Raw genomic sequence first — 25913 nt, forward strand, 5'->3', positions numbered from 1 at the left:
AGTTAATAACTTCATTCAGCCCTAATTCCGATGTACTACGGTCCTTCATCTCAACTCAGCCAGCATACCAGAGAATTTTACCTTTTCAAATGAAAAAAACAATACAAAAATCCATACGATCAGCATGATAAAATCAAGAAAGACACAGTTACAACAGAAGCAACCCTCTATCAGAAGATATCTTGGTGCCACATTATATTTCACCAGGTGTAGTACATCATGAGTGTGCAATGTTCCTAAGATAAAGATTACAAAATAACACTCCCAGAGATACAGGTTTGGTTTGCCCTCACACATTCACTTTGTCACACCAAAATCATTTGGAGGCTAGATCACATAGCACATTAGAAGAGGTTGACAGCACAAAGTCTCATTCAGTCTGAAGATGAGAAGGCTGTAGGAAATCCTATTGCTGCCTTCAGCTATTTAAAGGGAAGGTAAGATAGACTCCTCTTGAACCATCAAAGTATGAGATGCAACAGACATAGCTAACAATAAGGAAAATTACAATTGGATATTTTGATTTTTTCACTATCATATAGTCCAACAGGAAAACTGCTTGTCCAGATAGGCTATGAAATCTCCATCCTTGCCTATATTTTAAACACAAAACCCCATGCATAACATGCTCTATTTTGGCCTTGTTTTAAGCAGATAATGATAAAGTGGCACAGAAGTCCCTGCCATCCTACCTCATTCTACAACCACACACTGGCAACACAGAGAGCTCTTCTAGAGTTCCCTGCTGACTGGAAGCTGGCTAATATTAGTCCAATTGACAACAAGGATGTGAGGAAAGACCCAGGAAACCTATTAGCCAAATCTCAATTGCTGGAAAAATTACAGCGAATATCCTACTGGGTACTACTGAAATGCAATCATCAGACACAGTCAACATGGATTCACAAAAGGAAAGACCTCTAAGTAATTAGTTAAATTAGCTATCCTTAGGACACATCCTCCTAGAGGCTATACTAAAACACATGGAGAAAAGGGTGGTGATTTGAGAGAGCCAGCACTGCTTCATCACATGCAAGTCTGACCAATCCAGTAGCCTTCTGTGAGGGAGGGACTACATCAGTGGACAAGGGAACAGATAGAGATGTCACCTATCTGGACTTCTGTAAGGCCTTTGATGTATGTCCCCCACAACATCCGACTAAACTGCTTATGCTGTTAAGAAAGTAAGGACCTATAACAAATGCAAGAGATTTTGCCAATATTGTTTCCCAAGCTCCCATGACCCCAAACTTCCATGTAAAAAGCAGCTCATTCACCACTTCAGACATAACGACAACTTCTTGTCATACAAGTTACAGAATTAGTTAAGAGATGATCTGTCTCCTTCAGGCTCTCAATCAACTTTACAAGTCACCCATTTCCCAACAGTGTAATCATACTGCTCTAAACAACAGCCTCTCACATTAGGATGTACACAATGCAGCACATCTCTTATAACAGAAGAGCTGATTCTACCAGGAATTTTAATGCTTACTCTACCATAGAAATTATTTTCAAGAGCAAAAAGTCTAAGCATGCCACTAAACCAGCAAAGTTCTAGATTCCCTGGGTCAAACATTTTGTACATGTGAACACTAGGCGCTTACTAGGCAATTTCAATGTGTATTTATAATAGATTGTACTGCTGTGTAAATGAGTAACTGTCTAAAAGAATAAAGGAGCACCTTACCTTACTTGAGCCTCCACTACCTATTTGCTTTAACACTGTATAAACTCTTCCATTGATGACAAGGCATTCATGCGAAGGTACAGAAGCTGGAACCTGTGTACACAGAGAAAAGGTTAAGAAATAAATATTGGTACATGGAACAGAGCTCTAGTTTTTATTAAGTTAAAATGCTTTGTCTTGCTATTTCTGAAAAAGAAAAAATTGTTTAGCAGCAGTAAAGAAACTTCAAATGAAAGCTAGATCCCCATATACTGGTCATCATTTGGCATGTGACATTACTGCACTCTTGTAAAAGGTGCCAATGCTCCTCACACTGGAAATCAAGGAAAGGATATTCTTTAATAAGGCTTCCCAGATCTTTAGAGACACCTCCCTCCGTACATATAATATCAGAAACTACATTATTCACAAGACTTTCAGTCTCAGCATGAAATTTAAGAGCTGTACTGAAATCATCTACCATTATATTTGAAGCTAATTACTAGCTAGAAGACTGCAGTAGTGTGAAGTTGAAACAGCCTGCATTGCCCATACCTGCTGCATCAAGCCACAGAAAGGCCTCAAGTTTGATTTATTAATTTATCAATACTTTGGTAGGAAGCTTAAACCCCAGTATCATCTGCAATTGGTAAGATTCCTACCTGAATATGCAACACATCTAAGGTAACCCATTTTTACATTATATCAGGTCACAACAAATGTATCAAAATTTGTGAAATCTCCCAATGGAGGAGAAATGCAATTTTTTACCTCCCTCACACTCATGGTTTTCAACACACACTACTTCTCTTTTTTGGTACTGAACTGGCTACTACCACTGTAAAAGCACTGCAGAACAAAAATAGAGGCTCTAATTCTTTTCTCTGTCATTAAGTAGGATCTAAAAAGGCTTAGAATGCAGACATAAAGGCTCCAGCATTTTGACAAAATTAAACTGATTTTTCAGCACCTGACTTAGGTCATCTAAATTCAAACACAAAGTTATTTTAGGAGTACTAGACTACTTTCCATTACTCATCCAGGAAGATGAACAGTAACTTCAGATTAAAAAAAATATATACAGACTTATCTTACCTAAATAGTTCCCAATGAAAATATATGCTAAAGAATGACAGAAAATTGTTACCTGCAAGCCAACTTGATTTTGAAATGGAGTTGCTGGAGTATGTGGCAAATAATAAGGGAACTGGCTGTAGGGAGTAGAAATTTGACATCCTGGTACAAAGTTATCCTTTATGACTGGTGTGCTGAAACTAACAAAAAAAAAAAGAATAATATCTGCATTAGCTGCATTTTCTTGATTATTTTAACAAAATTGAAATCTTCAATGTTTCTTCTTAAGTTGTTAATTTCTTAAAAGTTAAACTCTATTGACTAGCAAGAGCCCAAGCCTCCACTTCATTCAATAATTATCATTAATACCACTTCATCGTCTTAATTTAAAAGTCCTTTTAGAAATACACTGAAACTTTAAAAATACACTGTTTTTAAAAACACCAACTCACTATCTTCAGACAATAGCTGGCAGTACCCAGCAACTGAAAAGTGAAATACCTATAAAGCTGGAAGAGCTGATTATAAGAGTTTGAGCCAGTTAGACTTCATCTTATTGTTATTTATTCAAAAATCTTTTAGATTAGCTGTTTACATTTTAAAGTAAGCATATTAAGACTGACAATTTCAAAAACTCACACTATTGCCTACACTGTATCAGCAGAAAGATCATGGATTTAAGAAAACTAAAGTTTGAAAAAAATCCTATTTTTTTAATTTTTTCTCCTGATGTGTCTGCCATATCTTTAGTTATATTTCTGAACATACTTTATTTTTCCCCCACCATATTTACAGAAACTAATGCCAAGATCAGAAGTGGAAAAAGTGTATATAACTAAGATTTATTTGGTAGAGTAAAACAACAGAAGTAAAAAAAAAAAAAAGACAAAACCAGTGCAAAGCATGGCTTTCTTTGAATACAGACACACTCAGCAATCATGCATATTTAGTATGTAAACTAAGTACATTAGCATTTACAAACTAAGTAAAGAGAATTTAATCAAGGACTACTATCACGATCCTTCATGAAATTATGTGGTTCATGCCCTACATATACTCTGAATTCTACATCTGTAGAGACAGAGGTCCTACCAACAGGAACAGTGCTTACTCAGCATATGACCTTAACCGATATGATTCATCCTAGAGACTTATGAAAATAACAAGTAATCATATAATTAGAAAGATTTGCCAATGAAGGCATAGGGGTTTATGCCTTATTTAAGGTAACATGGATAAGCAAATGCTATAATTTCCTAACATCAGCGCTTAATTCTGCAAGCCTCTGGATTTCTCAAAGTGCTTTTAAAAAACCTCAGACACAGAAATAAGCTGATACATAGTTATCAATCTAAGAAGCCTGTCAGCCACAAAGATATCCAAAAGAAAGCATCATGTAGCAGAGATCAGTGAAAAAGGTAAATGCTCTTCTAGGGACTTGTTGATTTTATGGTAAACATTCAAGCGCTGAAAAGCTACCCAAAAAGGCAAAGGTCCCTAAATGCAATCTGAATCTCAGTCAGGCACTTTACAGAAGCACTTGGAATGTTCGCTATCAAACAGAAAAATTTTAAAAACCCTGTAAAAATCTGCTAAACCTTTCCAGATATCAACTACCATCTTATAGTAGGCTTACCGGGCCACATAATCATTAGATGTGGTGGTGCTTGGTGTTCCATAAATGTGTGATGGGTGATTTTTCTTCAAAACAGCATCTGATGGTGATAATCGACTTGAAACAGGATGACCAGACTGTTCAAGGTTTGTTTGTTTTCCCTACAAAGGGCAAAGCACGGTATAATATCACACAAGGAGTTGCAATTAAGAACACAGAAATAATTTCTTCAAAGTGAGAAGGCTGCTATTAGCACACATGTAGTCAGTATTTTTGTTACTTTACCTCTCCATAGCAGCTTTCCTGTGACACTTCTTGAGTTGGCATTTTTTTTCTGGCATTAACACACTTCAGTTTAACCTGTTCCAACTGCTTTTTATAGCTTTCTCCAAAACTAGATGGTTGCTGTTGACTGTCCAGACTCCTTGGCTCTGGTATCTTCAGCTCCAGATGCTGAACTTTATTTTCTGGGGGAAAAAAACCCAAAAACCAGATTATTAGAATTATTCAATATTCAACACTTGAAAAGTTTCTAGAATAGTTTTACCTTTTCTAGATCAGACTAAACACCGATGATTTAGTCTTAAGGCCTAATTAGGCCTTAAGAGACATTAGGAATTAGGCCTCAGGAGACATTAATGAAGTCCTCAGGCTCCATATTCAATTCAGTGGAGTAAAATGGCAACTTTGAAGAAAGTCTTAGGATAATACTATGACAGTAACAGAGATACCTTCACAAATTGTATTACAACATCCTGGGATATTGAGCAGGTTTATAAAACACTGAAGATAACCTTATTATCATACTCCAAATTTGAAGCCTGTTGTCTGTGACAATAGGCAACTTATAATCCATGCGTAATGACTCAAGCCAGAGGCCTAAAGGGACTTGGCACCCTGTCTCCTAGTTCCTTTTGCACAGGTAGTACAAGAATGAAATGGTGGGATGTTACAGTGCAGGCTGCAAACAGCACAGCTTAAGACTGTTCCTTCACAAGCTTGAAAACTTTTCTTTTCAACTTATTAGAAAGCAGCATCCCATGCTGAGCAGCTTAGTGCAAGTCAACTGCTGAAGGACTGAACTACCTCAACCATCATCTCACCTGGAAACATGAATGAAGAACAGGGAAGCATCACCTGAAACCCAAACTGTTCCCAGTGCAAGTCAGTGAGAAAAGTTCACTGGGGAGCTGAGGGGACAGTTGAAAAACCACAATTTTTCAATCAAAATGTTTCTTTCCTACAATACATATGTACGTATACAATCCTAAATATTGCAATATTAGACATTTTCACCTAATTTTTTCAGCAGGATGAGAAAGACACTTAGGGAACCAGCTTTCTGATGAAACACTGAAGTAGCTAGCAACTAACCATAGGAGGTTAGTACATGTATTCCATATTCCATGAAGTTGGTAAATAATTAGTAGCAACCTTCCAGATTTTATTAGCCCTAAAATCCTTGCTATAAATCTAAGCTGGTTACAACATTTTCCAGAAAGACAACATAATGTAATTCTAATACCATCCTTATTTCTAGCTGACTTCACACAACAGTCAAAATCCACACAATATCTAGTGAAGTATTTCTGAAATACACCAAAACTGTTTTTAAAAGAACTTTAAGAATCAGTCTCCAAAAGTATGTTAATAATGCAGTAACATTCACTTTTTGAAAAACATTTTATTTAGCAAAGCATTTTTAAAAAATACAGAACAGCACATTTTCAACGCTTATTCTATTTCAAACTACTCAGACATGACATCAATAATTACCTGCTCTTTTTGTCACAAGACTTGCATCCACTTTGGTTTTGAGAGTTACAGTTGAATTGGTAGCTGTTTCTGAGCTGCCCTCATCCAACATCTGCAACTGTAAAGCTGTTTTTTCTTGTAAGGACTAAAGAACATAAAAAGCATCTTAAAAAAACAATCAAAGGCAAACTCAGGAGTAGTATACAGAAGGCATTTCCTTAAGGTAATTAAATGGCAGGTGCACTGCAAAGCAAACATGCTTCAGGGAACTGTGCAAGTTACACAGACAAGTATTACTGATGCTACTTTTAAATACATCAACATTCTGAATTTTCATAATCCAGTTTCTATAATAAAGGCCTAAATGCTTTCTATTCTGGATTTTTCTTTTATGGGATGAGGACATGGGACATGAAAATGTACGACATAGTAATGTAAGACATTTGTTTTTTGATGAAAAAAGTATCTTTATCAAAAGTTGTAACTTATGGCTTCATAGACCACTAACTTAGTTGAATGGACTTCATTAAATAGGACACTTCCCATGGTAAAATTCATGACTACAGCTGAAGGAGGTCCTGTAGTCAAGTTGAAATCTTATTTATACACTCTTCATAAATCATATTCCAAATACCACTCCCATTGCTCCCATCAGATGTACTGCTCAGAGAAAGCTCTGTTATAATACCCTATATTATGCATAACAATTTTCAAGTTTAAAAGCCACAATGAATGTTTCTATCCACAAATGATTACTTAAAGGGAAATCCTACATTATTTCTTTCTTAAATTGAAAAAGGCGCTATTATCTTTCTTACTAATATGATAGGATAGCTAGAGCTCCTTTATGTATATAGAAAACATTTAAGTTACCTGCAAATCTCCCAGGCTGTACAAATCACGGACACAAGGTTTTGGTTCTGATGATGGAAAAGGTGCAGCAAGGGCTGTTTGTTTGGAGCTGGATGTTTGCCTGTTGAAGTAACATCTTAATTACATCACATACCAACACAGTGTGGTGGTCTTTCTTGTGAATGAGATGAAAAAAGTAGTTGTGTGAAAGATTTTTGGCTACAAGCTTCAAATATACAGAAAAGCAGGTCCACTAGAACAGCAAAGTGCAAAACAATACAAATAAGTGCTACCAAATGAGGATTTTAAAATAGCTTGAAAATTACAAGACTGCCTTCTCTTATTTTAAAAACTGGACTACATAAAGATATTTGAACTACATTTATTTCCACTTGAATTTACTTTTCTTTTGAGCTTACTGATAAGCCAGAAAATTATTTCTCTTCATCTTTACATGCTTTCATACAAAGAATTCGCTTAGCAAGAGTGGAAGTAAGTTACTGCAGTACTTGTTGCAAGTATGACTATTTTTCTCTATCTTTCAGGTCAAATTTAACATTTTCATCTGACATTTCCACTCTGCAATAAAAGTACCATTAAAAAGGAGTATTAAAATCTGTTGTGCTGTAAGTAAACTCAATAACCATACCTCTTCATAACACTAGCCGTGAGTGGGACATCTGAATCCTCCATGTCATCACCATCATCAGATACTAGGGTAACAGGAATCCTCCCAAATGGGCAAATCTTAGAACAAATTCAAAGTTATCAGGTGTGTACAGCAAAATAAAGAGTTTAAGATCTTAAAGAAAATGTAATATGTTTTACCTGGTTAAATTTGTTTAGTGGTCTCAATGGATTGTGGTAATTAACTAGGGCACCCAGTTCCTGTGACTTTTCTTCCCTAAAAGAAAAAACAATATCAAATAAAAAAAAACCTCAAAACAAAACACACAACACTGTAGTGTATGTGTTTGGTTTTGGTTTAAATAAGACATTAAATAAGAAATAGAAACATTACCTAAATAAAGATCTGGTAACAGTAGAAGAATTTTCACTAGAATCATTCCTTTTTAAGCTTCTGTGATTTCCACCTATATTATGAAGTCCAGAGTCCTGTGTACTAGATACTGTAGGGAAAATAAAATCCTTCAGCTCATATCAGACAAATTCAACTAAATTATTCTAAGCAATTAATTGTGTTAAATTAAACCAGCTGATTGCAGTGATAGCAAATTTGAGTGTGGTCATATAAGCTGTGCAAGGTCAGGGAGTATCAAGGCAGGCAATAGCAAAAAGCTCATCCACCAGCCCCATCTTCATCCAGAAGGCAATCTTGCTTGATTATTGAAGATTTAGCAGAAGTTTTATGAAGTTGTACTTTAATATTAAAATAATATGTCAAGTCAACTTAAACTTTGTGAAAGTATATATTTCAGATATACTTTATGGTAAACACAACCCAAAAGCAAATTATTTGAGAAGTCATTCTAGAAACTCAAACCCACAAATAAACAGTTCAGAGCAAGACAGTCTTCCACATTTATTTTTCCCTACAGATGAAGGAAAGGTCATTTGTCAGAGACAAAGAAACCACAAGAACTCGGAATATATTAATGAAAGTGTATCAACACCTTAATGAACACACATTCACATTACTACAGTTTAATTCTTCATTTAGAGAACAATGTTGAGTACAAGCTATTTTAAGCACCTTCAGATTAACAATAATCACTTGAACTCAGCTATTTTCCTGACAAACCCTTTGTAAAAAATTTAAATTGATTCTTTTGATTAAGATCTCTTCAATGCAACAAGATTTTTTTTTTAAGAGACAACAAAGACCATACTTGAAAAAAAAAAAAAAAAAAACAAAGGCAACAGGAAGTGTTCGAAACCAGGCTAAATGGTGCTTTGAGCAACCTAGTCTAGTGGAAAGTGGTTTTGCCCCATGGCAGAGGGCTGGAACTAGATGATCTTCAATTTCCTTTCCAAACCAAACCATTCAAAGATTCTAACTAAGATACTATATAATATGACCACCACCTACATCACGTAGGCCTTGTATTACATCAGTATAGAAAATTATCTGCTTGACCAACAAGATTCACAGCTATCCACAGCCTTCCAAGAAATCACAATTTAATGACTCTTGTATATAGCACTTAACATTTTTAAATTTGTATCAGTTTATTAAAATTGATTTTACTTATATTTTGAACTTTCCCATAGCCCCCATCTACTTTCTGCCAGAAGTCAGACTCCTGGTAGATAAACAGTGCAGTATTGGCTATTTCTAGTACTTAATGTTTTATAAACTACTTATGCCAAGAGACCAAACTCCTCATTTAAATAAAACAAGTGCCTCAACGTACAGTGTAATTTTATTACCAACCCAGGACCATTACCACCTCACAAATGCATCCCATACCATCTTTTTTCCCAAAGATTTGTTTTTTTCACTACCAAGCTGGCCACTGGACTCTCACACCCAACTGGTCATCTACAATACTTTCATTCCTTCACACTCTAAGACAGCCCATCTGCTTCTCATGATACTCTTTACCACAGCTGGACCCCATGACCCAAGGCTCTCTTCCACCCAAAATGTTTCCAAAATGGTTCTGCAACCTACATTTCTTAAATACTATCTTTTCCTAACTAATAGTGTGTGATTGCACCTGGTATGTCAAATACTTTAGATTGCTGTGCATTACTGTAAGAGAAAAAAGGAATTAAACCAAAGGTTTCTCGACACTACACATGGTTTATATTTGCATCACATCACTAACTGCATATAACTATCAAAAGCATTCTGTACAATCTTTTGAAGCTGCAAATAAATGCATGCACATATACAGCATTCATATTAAAAAAAATCAAAAGCAGCTCTCCAAATGGTAATACTAAACAAAAAATATCTAAATGCCAATATACTAAAATAGCCTCTGTTGCTCCAGAGGACCATACAAATACACTTAAAGCCAAAATCAGCAATTTAGGCCATGTATGTTCCAGAGTTTGAGATATTTTAAGTCTGGTGTTATTTACCTTTTAAACTTTCATCTTCAAATAACTGAATTAGTTGTTTGCATTTTTCAAATACCTAATTACAAACTCATATGAAAAAATAAACGACCCTTTCTTGCCCCAAAGTTCACTGCTCCCTAACTGGCAGGCAGGGTTTTGCCATGCATTCTCACAGGTACCCCCTTAGCTCTGCAGCAGCAAGTCAATAACATCAGCAAAAAAATTGTACAATCCATGAAGGATATTGGTATCCTTCAAGATATTCTCCAGTGGCACAGTACATCAGCAGAGGCTTTTATGATTTCTAAATCAAATTAATGATAAACAGAGTAAGACAAAATAGAGTTTATTAAAAATAAATGCCATAGCCAAGCACTATTAAAAGGGTTCGCCCCCACTAGTGTTTCAGTCAAAGGTTGATCCAATAGGTGCCAAGCAAATCTCAAACACCATTCCTGAAAATATATCCCTAAGGAAATTAAATCAGACCTATTTTATATTAATTCTGTTGTTACACAATGCAAAAATATGGAAGTGTTAGACATCACTCTTGACAGAGTTAGCTACACACACTTCAGTGCTGAAGTCCGTATTTTTTGAAAACCGTATTTCTTGCTCAGTTCCACACCAAACAAATTTATCCCTTGAAAGCTTCAAGAAATAACTGTTCTCTTTTTGAAGTTATATACCCAGCAATAAGAATCACTTAGGATTTATGATACAGCCAAGCACTTCAATTTTCTACTGACAAACATATGGGTTTTGTCCAAAATAAAGTTGCAATGGATTATTTTTCCTAGATTTGACTTCACTGAAATTACTGTCAGAGCTTTCCCAGTCTGTCACAAGATACACCTCCAAGCAACCTACATATGTGTAGTTTAGTCTATATATTTCAGTCCTAATTCTTTTCTACCAACAGTAGTTCTTACAAACCGCAAATCCCTGATGACAGCCAGAGGAACACCCCCTGCAGAATTACAGAATCAACCATACCACAGCTCCTACAAACTACAGCCACTGCACTGAAGATGAAAACAAGCACTGAAGGAATAAGATTCATAATATAGAAAAATATATCTGTTTATTAGGCAATAGAAACTGAGTTTGCATCTAGAAGGGGAAAAACACTAGTGATTTTTTTCCAATCTTGAATCACAACACACATAAACAAGCAGTATTTGAAGAAGCTGCAATCACCTGCAAAGTTCTCCTTCTCCTCATCTGAAAGTAGCTGGTTTTTTTTCAAATGTAAGTTTTGCAGAGCAGTTTCCAACAATTCTAGAGGAACAGCAGAGCACTCCACAGCTTTCTGAAGAATCTGCTTACACTTCTTCTCATTTTCTAAGTATAAGAAGCACAGAGTTAGAAATCACAGAAGTAAAAAACCAATTACACTGGGGCAAGATTTTTTAAACAAGATTGTTACATTCATGTTGTCTTACATTCACTTTGCATAGTTCTATGAAGCCATTGCTTATTAGGGACACCTCCTCTTACATTGTCATTTTAAGGAAACTGCCTGGATATACTTGCAAGTGAAACATACAAGTCAATTTTCACATTAAATTGAATGCCAAGTCACAAAATATGCATTCCCAGCATTTTTTTCATGTTATAGGAACTGTAAGAAAATTGTACTAATTTTAAAATCCATTTTTTCTGTTGTATCAGCAAGGAAATATGACGTTTATGGACTTCCATTTAGATCTGACCAGGTAAAAGTTTTATTATGTATATATTATAGAACATCTTTAATGCACTTAACAGAAATCACATTTAAAGCCAGCTGTTAAATAAAACAACTCTGTACAGCCCTACCGTTAAGAAAAGGAGAGAAAGGCAAGGATATTTTTTCATTAGTTTTAGAGATTAGTAAATGGCATAGACAACTTTGAAAAGAGCTGGGGTGGGAAAGGATATGTGTTAACAAAACATATTGAAGCAGTCAATTTGCATATGTAAACATGTACACAGGCATCTATGAGAACAAGTCAAATAAGGAAAAAAGTGTACTGTAACCACAATACTCTACTTGGTTTGAAGAACATCTGGGCAAAATGATGTAATATTTTGCTACAGTTGTCAATGGCCCTGAAACCCCAAATGCTCCTCTTCCTCCATTCCAAAGCAGCAAAGCAAACCACTTTGTTCTTACATCCCTGCCACATATATATTATACAAAATCTGTTATTATGTATATACTTGAGTATATTTTGAGTACCATGTCCCCCACACTCAAAACTCCACTCATAAATGAAGTTAGGCATCACTGTTGCCCACAGTTCAGGCTGGTGGAAGTGTAGGTATCAGGAACTTATGCTTTAAGTAACTTATGTTAAGAATATTAAATGGATGATATCAAACACTGAAGCGAGGAAGCACCAAAATTAGATGAGCTATAATTTCATTTAAATCAATTTTGTGCTAATTTGTTATAATTTGGTTTCTAACCATATAGCCAAATACTGTTTTTTCTCCTAACCAGCATTCTGTAATTCTGCCTTTGGCTATATTTAGTAACCACATATTGCTTCAACAAGACCTGCTACTTGAAAGTAATTCCTCCTGGTATTATGTGCCTCATTGAGTAAGAAAGAACATGACACCAAAACATGTATGTGAAAGATGAACTGCTTCATTCCCCTTAATAGATGAAGATCCAAGGCACCAAATAAAGCCAGAAGTATTTCTGAATTCCAATCAGTCCACTTCATCACATACCAAAAGCCTGGAACAACCACCTTGGCTTAAGATTTGAAATAGTCATGAGTAGAGTTTTTTCTGTGGTCGTGAGTTCTGACCAATTCACGGCAAATCATCTTCAAGTACACCACATAAGTGAAGACAAGATAACTCCTCATCTGAGGTATTTAAATGAAATAGTAGTCAGTATTTAAGTTACAAAAAAAAAGCCACAAAAACCAGACTGGCACCTTTATTATGTCCCTCCATTTCCAGGTCACTAATATTCAATTATTAAGAAATCAACATCAATTTGCCAAGTCTAATTTCACAATTTCAGCTTGAGCTTCTATCTTGAGCAAAACTGTGAGCTAAGGAAGAGAAAGTGCAATTCGGTTTTTCTTCTTAATGCAAAAGAAAATAATGACAGATGTGCCAACCACTGCTGAAATAACTGGGATGAAGAAGCAAAGCACTACCCTCCTCCTTTCCCTCTGGCCTAAGTGGACACAGTGAAAAAGGAACAGCACTCTCAAGTAACAATTTATAACTCACACGTTCCACTAATCCCCTTTGAAGCACCCAGCAGGAATACTGTAGCTCCATGCATATTATCAAAGGACACCTAGATCAGCTCAAGGGTAACAGACACAAATCAGAGAGCACACCACAGATAAAACAAAGCCCATCATAACTGGCTTATTTCCTTAGGGATTAGGACTTCATTCTAGGTTGGTTACTTAGTGTCAAAGTAAGATAAATTACTGCATGAACACATCCCATAACTAGAGGATTAATTTAGTCACTGGTAACCTGTAGCAACATTTCTACACTGTATTAAATTACACAATAGGTTTTATTACACTTATTTAACAATATCTTTGTTATTGCAGTATTAGTGTTTAATTATCTGTTTAAATAAACATCCAGTGCTCACTGAATAAATTATTAGCTTCTTTTTACTACTGTTTAGAAATTCAATACCACAAGTTTATATTAGAACAAGACTGGTCAGATAACTGACTTATGCATAACACAAAGTGTAATTTCAAGTCACAAACATGCAGATTTTTGTCTTCTTTTCCCCATCCTGTACAGGAATCATTCCTAAAACATAACACATACTTTGGGGGGGGGGGGGGGGAGGGGGAAGAGGACGTGGAAGGGGGAAGTTGGTTCATAGCCTTTCCTGCTCTAATGCAAATCAACTTATCACTAAAGAAAAACTGGAAAATCTGAGATGACAAATGACTATCTACTTTGATTTTAACAAAATGGCTCTATCTCATGGGCCACAGTTTGAATAACTAAACAATATCCTAAAATACACTTAAAAAGTAGTACTGGAGCAAAAGTGTATAGACAAAACCACTATTGGTAGAAAATAAACAGAAGTTAAGAAAGAGGAATAATTAATAAAATGTATTCACAATCTAGAGTGTAGAATAGGTTAATTTATTTAGTGTAGCTAAGTTTAGGGAGAATTTCTTATAGTAGGCAGTACACAACAACTTGCATGATACTAAAAAAACATGAAGGAAAATAAATCAAAAAAAACCTAAAATATATTAATCAAGTCTTCTCCATTCAAATAAGAAAATTACTTTCACAGAATGTGCTTGTCTTTCTGTACAGAGCAAATTGTCAAAGGAAGAAATATAGCAGGTGACATAGGCCGCTGTTCAAATCACCCATGGAAACAAAAGAGACACCCAAAAATACAAGCCAACACAGCCTTGCTAGTAAGTACCAGTGCAACCAAATTGCACATTGACAGTGTATATCAGTTTAATAAATACATACTCAATCTACAGATGCTTTTTGGAAGACAGAATTTCTTCCACAAGCAAGCAAAATATCTGAGCCTCAATCTTCAATGCAGGAAGACCCTTACTCAAAAGCCTTCCCCTGCAAGATCCAAATTAGAGAAGTAGAAACTACTAACAATTTTCACCTGATTTCAAAGTTATTTCTAAAATAGAAAATAATAATGAACTATGTGCATATTTTAATTTTAAAAGTAAACATATGTTCTCAGTAAATTTCAATTTTTAAAATCCCAACTTTTTTCTGATACAATACCTATAAGTTTCCTTAAAAATTACATAAAGGAGCAGAAATTTAAAACAAAACAGCAACACCAAACAAGTTTTGGGTTTTTTTTAACATACCTTGTGATAGCTCAAACTGTGCAAAAGCCACGTGCACAAAAGCAAATTTCTTGCAGTTCAGTCTGGCCAGATGAAATTGGTCCCGTGCCTCCTCTGGATCTTGAAGACTGTAAAGATAGCATATTCATAGTTATACAAGGTGAAGAACCTGAGAAGGATGCAGTTCCTTGTACTGGATGAAGCCTTTAAATAACTTTCCAAAAGCAGCCCACCTATATGCTAATGATTTTCCGCTTTCTCACAGCAATCAGTGTACTACAAATAAGCAAAGAACTTAAAACCCTAATAATTGAAAGATATCAACCTGAACCTTCCCAAAACTCAAAGAACCAATCCTTAAGCTCTTTCACACTTCATAATTCATTTACTTTTGGCAAATTGCCATCCTAGTGTTACATTCAGCCATAGATTACGGAGCAGGTTCATGCCTACACACAGCACACCAACATTTAAATGTTCAAGAGAAACTACAGCCTATGCAAATACCAGTCAAGATACAAAAGGCCTAAACCTGTATTACTATGAGATACATTATTATGTTTCAACCAACATGAATAAAAGGGAGCCTAACACTTACCAGGAACATATACAACCAAGACATAAAGGAAAATTCTTTCCTAAGTTCCCCTTGGCTCAACAGGTATACATGAAGGTACCACTAAGAAGTGGGAAGAGTGAAAGATGACCATGGTTCAAAATAAAAGTGGAATTTTAAATGAAACAAGTTTCTCATAGTTTAGGCATGTTACTAGAGTCACATAGGTTTACTGAACTTGTCTCTGGTCATCCAAAGCAATAGGCACAGACTAACCCATCTGCAGACAAAGTCTGAGCCAGAGAAATTAAGCTGTAATGTATTACATGAACTTCCAAAGAGTTAAAATTTGAGTTCTTGTAGAAAGCAGCAACAGCTTGGATAGCAATGGACAGAACAAGACCTGACACTAGCAATAAGCACCAACTGTCACACGCTTGGTGGCACTGTGCTATAGCCAGAAGCATTCCACGAGAGCAGGCCTGGCATTGCAAATGTACAAGAAGCATTAGCATTTCAATCATAGAAGCATTTGCATTTCAATTATTTCAGAGGACACTCAAGGGTTCTTCAGACAAATTTGGTAAATTAATAGGTCAAAAGGTATCGGCACAGCTGGACTGCAGCTAAAGATACCAGGACAAAACAGTGCCAAGAATAGAATAATCCAGTTTCTCACCTAAAGGCGGGGCAGGCTTGGGGAGAAAGACTTGGGTGCGATGGCTGATGAAAAAGTCAACATGAGCCTGCTATGTGCACTTGGAGCCCAGAAAACCAAACAGAATCCTGGGCTGCACCAAAAGGAACATGGTCAGCAGGTCAGAGGCGATTCTGCCCCTTGGCTCTTGGGAAATCCCACCTGAAACACTGCGTTCAGCTCCCAACATAAAAAGGACAGGGATCTGCTGGCACTAGTCCAGACAAGGGCCACAAAGGTAATCAGGCAGCTAAAGCACCCCTCCTAGGAGGACGGGCTGGGAAAGTTGGGGCTCTTCACCTGAAGAGAAGGCTGCATGGAGACCTCACAGCAAACTTCCAGTATCTGAAGGTGGCCTGCAGGGAAGCCATAACGGGACTTATTGTCAGGAATTCTAGTGGTAGAACTAGGAAAAATGGGTACAAAATGAAAGAAGAAATTTAGACTAGGTGTTAGGTAGAAATTCTTTACTGTGAGGGTGGTGAGACACTGGAACAGGTTACCCAGGGAGGCTGTGGATGCCCCAATCCTGGAAGCATTCAAGGCCAGGCTGGAGAAGGCCTTGAGCAATCTGGTCTAGTGAGGGGTGTCCCTGCCTACAGCAGGAGGGGTTGAGACTAGATGATCTTTAAGATCCATTCCAACCACTTCACATTCTATAATTCTACAGTCAAAACAAAACAGTGTTGATGGCAGTAGATAATAAAATCTCAAGCCACTGCTTCTGAAGTTTGTGATGCTGATTTGCTTTTCCATTTTGTTTAGGTGGAACACCTGGGAGAACAGCAAACAATTCTACTGAAAAGCACATTTCTTCTCCCACCCAAGATAGCATCATCAGAGTTCCTATCACTGTCACTTAACTTGCAGTATCAGTATTTCTTTACTTGCAATAGCTAAAAAATTAACCAGAAGCAAAGTCATGAGATGAGAGGATTTTCTTTAAGAGAAGCTAAAGCCACATAAAGACAAAATACATAGTACTGGACAAACTGACAGACAGGAATAGAGAAGTGTAGGACAGGGAAATTTGAAACAAAGTTATAAGCAAATAGAATAAGTTATGAGCAGTAAGTAAACATGCCAAACACAAAAGATCCAATCAACATTGTTGGTTTTTAAGTCCAACCAGCCAAAAGTAATTTCATTGCTGATGAGATTACACATGTAGTTCATAAATGAAGTTTCATATACATAATTGATATTATATGCTAGTCTGGACATTGACATTGCTAGCTTATTAAAATTATTAAGAACAAGGTAGTATCTGAAAGCAATTTCCAAATGAGGAATCATCATTTAGGGAGATCCTTATAGTGACATTCCAGTGGGATTGATGCTATATCAGATTTTGGTGGGTACATTTTTTTAAAAGGGGTTTGGAGTAGATTGTTCATGTTTTTAAAAGAAATTTTTATTAGGCATGTCAGGAAACATGACTGAGGATATTTGACAATTAAAAAATATGCAGCAGAAAACACAAAGCAGATCTGAGCTACCTAGTGAGATAGGTAGATTCAGTAATGCTGGCTACTAAATTAGAAGTTATTTTAGTCCTGCTGTAGAGTGCATTTTATTAGTGAAACAAGATAGACTACTCTCCTAAAAAGATCCCTAGAGGCTGTAGCAATGAAACAACTTAAGACATTTCAGTGAGACACCACAACTAGAATGGTTCATACTATTCATGTATTAACAAGCTACTGACACAGCACCTTTAGTTTTGCTTTCTGCAATACATCATACAGAATACTGAACATAGCTCTTGCATACATATTAACAGTATCCACCCTCAAACCATCTTCTAAAGATAAAGTGAAAATGGGTCCAAGTGACTAGAGAGGTAGGAAATAACCTTTCTGAACTTAAACCCTCCTACAATGAGATAACAGATGTGACTTGATCATTGTTCTGGAAAAGAATTTCCACAAACTAGGATCCAGAAGCCTACATTACACAGTTTCTGCTCTGAGGAAAAGCAATTGATCTTTGAATAAGAATGCCATTCAAAACTTTAAGCCTCTCTGGAAGAGATTCTTTACTCCACTTGCACAAAAAACACCTTCCCTTTTCAAGACACTAAAGATTCACGAGGTCATTATTCACTCCTGTTTCTCAATAGAAGATTCAATAGATTACTTCCACTGTATGCTTTTAGTAACAGTGATGCAGCAAGATCCATGCAAACAACAGTGCAGAGAAGTAGACATTTATCATACTGCAAGATGAAACCATATGCCAAAAAAGTCAAATAGGGGAAGAAATACAATAAAAATATTAGCTATGTTCACTGGAAAATTTCTTGCTCAGCTCTGATTGTTAGGTTTCTGCATTGTTTAAATACAGCTCTTCATCAAAATATTTACTATAATATTTCAAGTGACAGAAGAACCCCCTCACAAAAAAATTTCTAATTATAACCCTGTCCCAAATTATATCTGAACACGTCTGAACAACCACACTGCTCGAATTTGAACTGAGTAAAACAATAAATGACTACAACCAAAACTAATTTTCAAAGTGTGGAACTTGAGAATGATGTTCTGAGACATTGTTCCTATCCTAAGGCAGCTAATTTAATCTGTGATAATCTTGTCTAATAAGAGAGAAAGCATACTAAAATACAACTCAAAAAATGATTGAATGCTATTGCCTCTCGTACCTTACATAGAGAACCAAGAAAAGAAGTAGTGTGTTAACATTGCTAAATCAAATAGCTCTAAATCATGTTTATAGATAAACTGCCTAACCAAAGCTACTTACATTCAAGGAAGCAGAATGAAACCACCTACACTCAAAATGATAATTTGTTGCAGAAAACACTAATGACACAAGGTAATCTTAATTCAAAAACAGAATGATGAGTTGTTGAAAATTTATACTTACGCTTTCAATTCAGCAAATCTCACAAGGATGCGAGCATAGCTCTCATCTTGACTATATTTTTCTGCAGGTAATGCAGTCACTGCTTGACTGTAACGACCAATCAGTCTATTGAGTAGGCTAACATCCATCTGAGGAACACCCTTTTTTTCTAGTTTAAGTAAAAAACATAGCCAATCTTCTGGATTATTTGTTGTCATCATTATTTGATTGACAGTTCCGGAGTTATCTGACAGAAAAACAAAAAAGGAGATTGTTTAAAACAGCAGCAGCCATGTGCAGAAGAAAACACTTTTTACAAGCTTTTGTGCAAGACAGTTACTGACTATTTTTTAAAGAAGATTAAAGCAACAGAGCTAAGAAATAAGGAGAGATTAAATTAACTTTGTGGTCATTAATACTGAAGAAACACTAAACCTGAAATCCTTTCAGTTAATGGTTCTTTCACTCAGTCTAGGTTAAGATCTTGTGACAGTAGAATAACAAAACAAAATACCTGTTGTATCAGCTGAGATTTTAGTATAGCTAAATTCATCTGTGATATTCTCTTCATTTCTGTATTTGTTTTTCAAGTTTCTAACTCTATTCATGATTGATGTAATCTGTGGCAATCCTCTTTCACTTAGGTCTGTCTCCTCCATCTGCAGGCACAAGGTTAAAAAACAAATTAGTTACTGAAGAAACCTGTTGTAGCTCACTTTGATTGGAATTACCTTGGGAAAGCCTCTCATGCATAATTTGTAGCTTGAGACTCAACCACATTATGTAACAAATACTCTATTAAGCCTTTGTCAAGGTAGTCATACAAGTAAACTTCTTCACAGAAGACAACTTGGACAAATAAAAAGAATTGATACTTAACTGATCCACCCAAATCCTACTCTTTGCCACAGGTTATGGCAATTAGTCCTCACAGTGGGCTAAGCAGAAAAGAATTCACATTCTCCTCTGATCAAAAGACAAAGACAAGTGACACCACTTTTTAGGTTTCTGAAAGGAGGTTTAGAGATTCAAATACTTCTTATGAGAAACTTATGCCAAATCTGACATTCTGACAGTTTATCATCAGCTGAGATAATACACGTATATAGCTGAGAGATAAGAATTTAGGCAATCTGAGCAGAGCAAGACTGCTAAAATAAACTAAAAAACCCTAATGATTTCTTCCTTTTCTGCCTACAATGAACAGCTTTTCCCACATCAATGGTCCATGCATCTAATGAACGTGAGAATTCTAGTAAAAACTGTGGTGAATTTAGCACATATTCAGGGGGTTTGACATCCTAATTACTGTGAAGTTGGGCCCAGAAACAGGGAAAGTTAATGCACTTCAGACAGATTAAAAAGGCTCAAAGACTAAGTTTAGTTTTACAGTGAAATGTTGGTTTCTGTTCCTCTTGTACTGGTGTCTAACAGCCCAACAAAAAATTGCTAGAGGGCTAGAAACTTTAGATGTACTTTTAGATGAATTATTGCTAGAGAAAGAATTGAATGGAGTGAACCTCATCTACCTTTAACCCCACTATCTAAAAAACACACCGGGCACCACTCTCAGGAAGTCCCACAGATAATTTTTAGAGCATTATTCACCAGAAGCTGGCATGTCTTTAAAAACACCAGGCTCCCAGCTTTCCCCAGGCAAAGACCATAAATCAGAAAGCTTACAAGACCTTGCTTATAAAGCAGAAGTAGGTATATTTCTTGATCAACCTGAACTAGATATGGCCCACCAAGAATACCAAGACTGCTCTTGTCTATATAGAAATGTTGTTTTGTAGGTTCAAAACACAGTTTCACTATGTCAATTCCAAGACTTCAGCAAAAGCACCATCTACATTACGACTATGAAGAGGCTTTAGCACCTAAGGGTCTGGAGAGACACTCAAATAGCCTCAAGCAAGACCTATGATGAAAAAAACCCAAAATCCTATGAAAGCTAAAGACTGTATGCTACATCAGTAGTATCTGAAATACTATTTTTGTTTCACTGAACAGAAAAAATAAAGGAACCCCCCCCTCTCTTATTTATATTCAAAAATGTACACTGTATAGATTTTAATTTCAATTTCTCCCCCAGGGCCAATTTAGGCTGCTCTGAGAGCAGGTCTGTAAACTGTCCCATCTTTTGGGGATCACACTGCTAAAAATTACAGATGTGATTGCTACAGCAAATACTGTTCATATGCCATTGTACAGATGATACTTATTTACGCCATATGGAAAATTTTAGTACACATTGCAGGTTTGCCCTTTAAAAATACTGTGGAAGGGGCTACAGGAAATCAGATAGTCCAAATCACCTCTGCGGGTGAGATTATCCACAGAGATGTGATTTTCAACTGCACCCACTCCCTCAAAGTATGGATGAAATCAGCTTCTCTAGAACCTGAAGCACCAAGACAACAAAAAGAAGTTTACCTCATGTTAAGAAATACCAGAATATCTCACTACAACCATAACTGCTAAAAATTCCCAGGTGGATTTTGGATTTCTTAAACATAGTCTTTATATTTTCCTCACTAATGTCAAAAGTTCACTATTCTTCCTGCAGTGACAGCTTCCCAAATGCAGTAGACAAGAAGAAAAACAAATTTCTGTATAAATTTGATCTTAAGATGTAACAACAAACATCAAACTTACATTTCTGGTGTGCTGTTTAACTGCTCTAGGTTCAACGTGTTATGGAGAAAAACTCTCCTAAAGAATGAATCTGCCTTGTCAAAAAGGTAAGATGGATGAGGCCCTCAGATGATCCCAAGAACCCAAAGGCAAGAAGGGAAGTTCTCCATCCTGAAGAAGTTCCTGTGTATCAAAAATTAATGGGTTAACCATTGAAAGCTTATCATGTAAGCTTGCCTAATCTTCATATCCCAGAAATACAGTTTGCATCAAAATCAATTAAACTATTCCTAGTTAATAATAAAATCAGAACAGAAAAGGCTTAAAGACAACATTTTGAATGAGGAAAAGCCCTTTCAAAAGTGTCAGCTTGCATTCAGATAATAAAAAGTACATGCCAATGTTCAACCATAAGCAAGTATTCAGAGGTTTATTTGCTCTTAATTTGCTGCATAATTACTCCTAAAGAAATCATTTGCCATTAATTTCCCTGGTGTATATATACATATATTTACTTAAGATCTGACAACAGCAAAGACCTAAACCAGCCACATGCTGTTACAAAGGCACTGAATAGGAACTGAGGTAGTAACTGCAATAGCTCCACTGCAGCATACCTGTGATGCAGAAATACCTGCAGGAGAGAAGGGTCCGGAGAACGAGGGAAGAGGGAGAACACGTAATGCAAAGATCAGGAAGAACTACCTCTAAATAAAGTGTAGTAGTTAAAGTTATTTCAACCCCTCATGTAGACCCACTACACAAGGAGCCAAAGGACAGAGACTTGAGAGCAGTAAATGGATAAAATGGCACTACAGGTTGGTGGTAAAATTCCACATCTAGCACACTCAGAAATACTCACTGATAATAAAAAGAAGCAACAGCATCCAGTCTTGAAATACTGTATTTATTGTATTACACTATTTGTTCTGTTTATGTCTTTTATAGAGGAGAGGTGAAATAACATGTTTCTGAAGCATCCGCCCAGCCTTTGAAAAATACTATCTATAAAAATCTTCTTTCCGTTTTATTTACAAGTCCTAAATCATGATTTTTTTTTTTTTAAGGTAAACAAAAACTGCTAGCACTAAGAAAAACCGTCGTTGATTTTAAAAAATTAGCAACACTAAGAAAGAAATACAATAGAAAAATATTATAACATAAGACACAAAAAGGATAAGACACCAAGATGCAAAAGTGGGCTAAAAGAGAGTTGAGCAGCAGCGTAGCAGGTGAGGCAATGTGGCATAAACAAAGCCCGTGAGGCGAAAGACGCAACCAGCTTTCCTGGCCCTCAGGGGCGGAAGCCCAGCGAAACCTCAGCACCGGGGCTGCCGAGCAGCCCGGCCCAGCTCCTCCGCGGCCTCACCGCAGACCAGCACCTCTGCCGCCCCCCGAGCCCTTCACCCACCTTTCCTCACTTCGCTGCTCCCAGGCCCGGTGCCGTCACCCTCGCTGTCCCTCCCGGCCGCCCTGCCCCCGCCCTGCCCCTCACCGCCGCCGCCGCGGGGCCGGGACGCGGCTGCGACCGAGCGCACTCGCGCGCTGCCCCGGTTTGAATGTGACCGACGCCCCAAGAGCGCGCCTCCCATTGGCCGGAAGGCGGGAGGAAGCGAGCGCTGATTGGCCGCAGGAGGGAAACACGGGCGGCCCGCCCGCCCGCCCATTGGCCGGCGGCTGCGTCGTGCGCGGCGGCCGCGGCTGCCAGCGCCTTGTGGGGCCGAGCGGAGGGGCGGGCGCGCAGGCGCACTGGGGCGGCCGCGGGGCTGCCTGGCTGCGGACGGGGAGCGCCGACTTACTTAAAATTCGTATCTGAAAATGCTTTCCTCGTTTGGCCATAGCCAGCTATGGTTTGAAGCTTCACTTGGTTGTAACGGAATAGCCGGGCTGTATGTCCTTAGCATGACGTCTCCCCTCTGCCTTTTCCTGCGAGGGATCGCTCGTAAGCTCATCCCGTAACTGCAGTTGCCTAAGGCTGCTAAAAGCAGCTCCTTCTCTGAGCTGGCCCGTCTTGGACTGTAGTAATGCCAACGCACCAAGCAGGACAGTTCGGCCTCTCGGTTTGTATTCTGGGTGTAGACAGTAAATTGTGTTCTTTGCAGCTGTATGGTTCTTCTGATGCTTATAAATGTATTCAGTATTATGCTTATTATAGTCTTTTTTAAGATTGATGGCACATTATAAAAATCAGATGTGTGTTTATTCCTTATTAATTTGGTAAGTTGCTAATCATTTGCTTGCCATAGACATCACACATGATTCCTAATAATAAGATACCTACACTGGCCTCTGGCCTTTCATTTAAATTTATCTCATTCTTCTTTATTCATCTATGTTTTAAATATCTCCTCTCAGCTCATCTAGTGACACAGGCTCACACTACACTCAACAAGAAGATTTCAATAAGGAAATTTTGTCCAAACACCTTTTTTAGAATGTAATGGATGATCCCCATGGATGTCCCTATGTTTCTCTACTAAATAAGAGCAATTCTAATTCTCAGCTAAGGCTAAGTGAAATGATATTTTTCACCACTGTGTTACTCGTCCTTCCATATTTTTGGTAGGTTTGTTGTGTTGGTGATCTTGAATTCCACCAGAATCCAAATCTAGTGAAAATTTAAAGAAATAGCAAAAGTTGCCTGAATCTGCTCTGCATTTGGCTTCACTTGAGATTATTTTATTAGCAGGAGTTTTGATGGGTGTTAAAGGAGAGGAAAGTGGTATTGTTCTAGTAAGTGAAAAATGCCATAAGGAGCAGTCATTTGATTTCTGTAGCTGTGAAAAGAAATCTTGATACCATATAGATTCCTGGCAAAACCAAAATAAATAGGAGAAAGAAAATGGGGTAGATCTTGGAGGGGAGTGAAAACCCAAACAAACAAGAGAAAAAGAGTCAGTGAAAGAAAGGTTGTGATACTCATAGAAAAAAAATAAATGAACCTCCATTTAGTATTCTTCAGCAAAACATGAAATATGCATGGGTTTCGGATGGTTGGTAGAACCATTCTTTATTTGCTTATAAATGTTTATGCTTCTAATTTTATTTAATATAAAGTCATAGATACATAGGGAATTTAAGAAGTATATGAAGTCTCCACCTAAAGGTAATTCCACTTTGAATGACAGAAGTGAATTGTGAATTGCAAAAACAAGTACTAGACTGGGTAACAACCAAAAGGAGAAAGAGGTCAGTCTTTTGTAATGAGTCAATATCAGGGGAATCTTGTTTGACTCTTTTAAATGCCTCATTTTATGGTAGGATTTTATATCATTTTGGTTAATGGTATTGTAAATCTAAATGTAGCAAATGTACAGGTTAGTTATGAAGGATTTTTCAAATGTTGGTAAAATCTTTATGCCACATTATGGTGTTTTCTCTTATAGATATAAGAGAGAGGACTTCTTCCTCTTGAAAATTTGGCAGCCACTAGCCCATCCTCTCAATTTGGTACTTGAGGTTTAATGTCTGAAGCCTGTGAAGGAAAAAAAATGGTAGGTCTTCAGTTGCAACAGACATTCGGTGTAGCTAATTTGGTGGAAAGTGCATTTGGAGAAAACTGTTGAGTATTTCATGGACAGCATTTACTGAGAGCATCTGGACTATTCCTGACTCCCAATACATTGCTACACCCTATGGATGTCCATGAGAAGAAGCACACAAACATTCTAGAGTCACCCCAGCAATTGAGAAGTTCTGAAAGCAGTAAGAAACAGCTACTAAGATTTTGAGCAGCAAAAATAATCACCAGATGTCTAGTATTCTCAGTCCTCCTACATGTTATGCTTTCATGACATACTAGTTTTTGTCACTACTGACTACTTTGAGATTTATGTGTAATTTTTTTTATTGTTTCTGCGTATCAGTGGATCTTATCCCATGGTATTTATTAATTTAGAGAATGGATGCATGCTTTGTGACTGGACTTGGAAAGTAAACCTTTTTTCTATATTGATGGTCATATCCAATCAATAAAACAATAAGAACCATTGCACTTTTGGGTTTCTTTGTGTTGTCTGATTCAATTTCTGCTGGAGGTCTGTAAAACGCACACACAGTACTGATGTAGAAACTGGCTAATCAACATTTCAAGAAGGAAGTGTCAATAAGAAGTGTTCAAGCTGTTCATGGTAGGAAGGATACCACAGGGATTGGCTGTAACAGTGATGTGCGTATTATAGTGGTGATTTTAAATTTTTGGTGATTAACTTGATAAAAAGATGGATTTAAGGCTGCAGGCAAATGATCAGGCTCTTGACTAGGGCCTGGATGGAGATTAGGCTGACTGAGGGGAGGTGGAAATATAGACAATGTAATGAGACGTTGCT

General features: G+C 37.0%; 1 protein-coding gene and 1 long non-coding RNA gene across 2 annotated transcripts in view; one reads left to right on the forward strand and one right to left on the reverse strand.

The window, feature by feature from the left end:
- TTK (TTK protein kinase) overlaps positions 1-23112 on the reverse strand; it is a 28560-nt gene extending 5448 nt beyond the window's left edge. The window contains exons 1-15 of the mRNA XM_021541595.3: positions 22997-23112; positions 21607-21768; positions 19463-19607; positions 18970-19195; positions 14852-14958; positions 11196-11339; positions 7987-8095; positions 7794-7869; positions 7615-7712; positions 6987-7086; positions 6135-6258; positions 4644-4825; positions 4380-4519; positions 2817-2943; positions 1691-1783 (exon numbers count right to left, since the gene is read on the reverse strand). Of these exons, the coding sequence (XP_021397270.1) occupies positions 1691-1783; positions 2817-2943; positions 4380-4519; positions 4644-4825; positions 6135-6258; positions 6987-7086; positions 7615-7712; positions 7794-7869; positions 7987-8095; positions 11196-11339; positions 14852-14958; positions 18970-19195; positions 19463-19607 (1671 nt within the window). The 5' untranslated portion in view covers positions 21607-21768; positions 22997-23112. The remainder of the gene's footprint in view (positions 1-1690; positions 1784-2816; positions 2944-4379; positions 4520-4643; positions 4826-6134; positions 6259-6986; positions 7087-7614; positions 7713-7793; positions 7870-7986; positions 8096-11195; positions 11340-14851; positions 14959-18969; positions 19196-19462; positions 19608-21606; positions 21769-22996) is intronic.
- A 224-nt stretch (positions 23113-23336) lies between these two features.
- Positions 23337-25579, forward strand: LOC116183486 (uncharacterized). Its single transcript, XR_004148121.2, has 2 exons — positions 23337-23645; positions 24972-25579. It is a non-coding gene; the product is annotated as an uncharacterized LOC116183486 (long non-coding RNA).
- Positions 25580-25913: the final 334 nt, after the last annotated feature.

Source organism: Lonchura striata, chromosome 3, assembly GCF_046129695.1.
Source record: "Lonchura striata isolate bLonStr1 chromosome 3, bLonStr1.mat, whole genome shotgun sequence".
In the NCBI taxonomy this organism is placed as follows: Eukaryota; Metazoa; Chordata; class Aves; order Passeriformes; family Estrildidae; genus Lonchura; species Lonchura striata.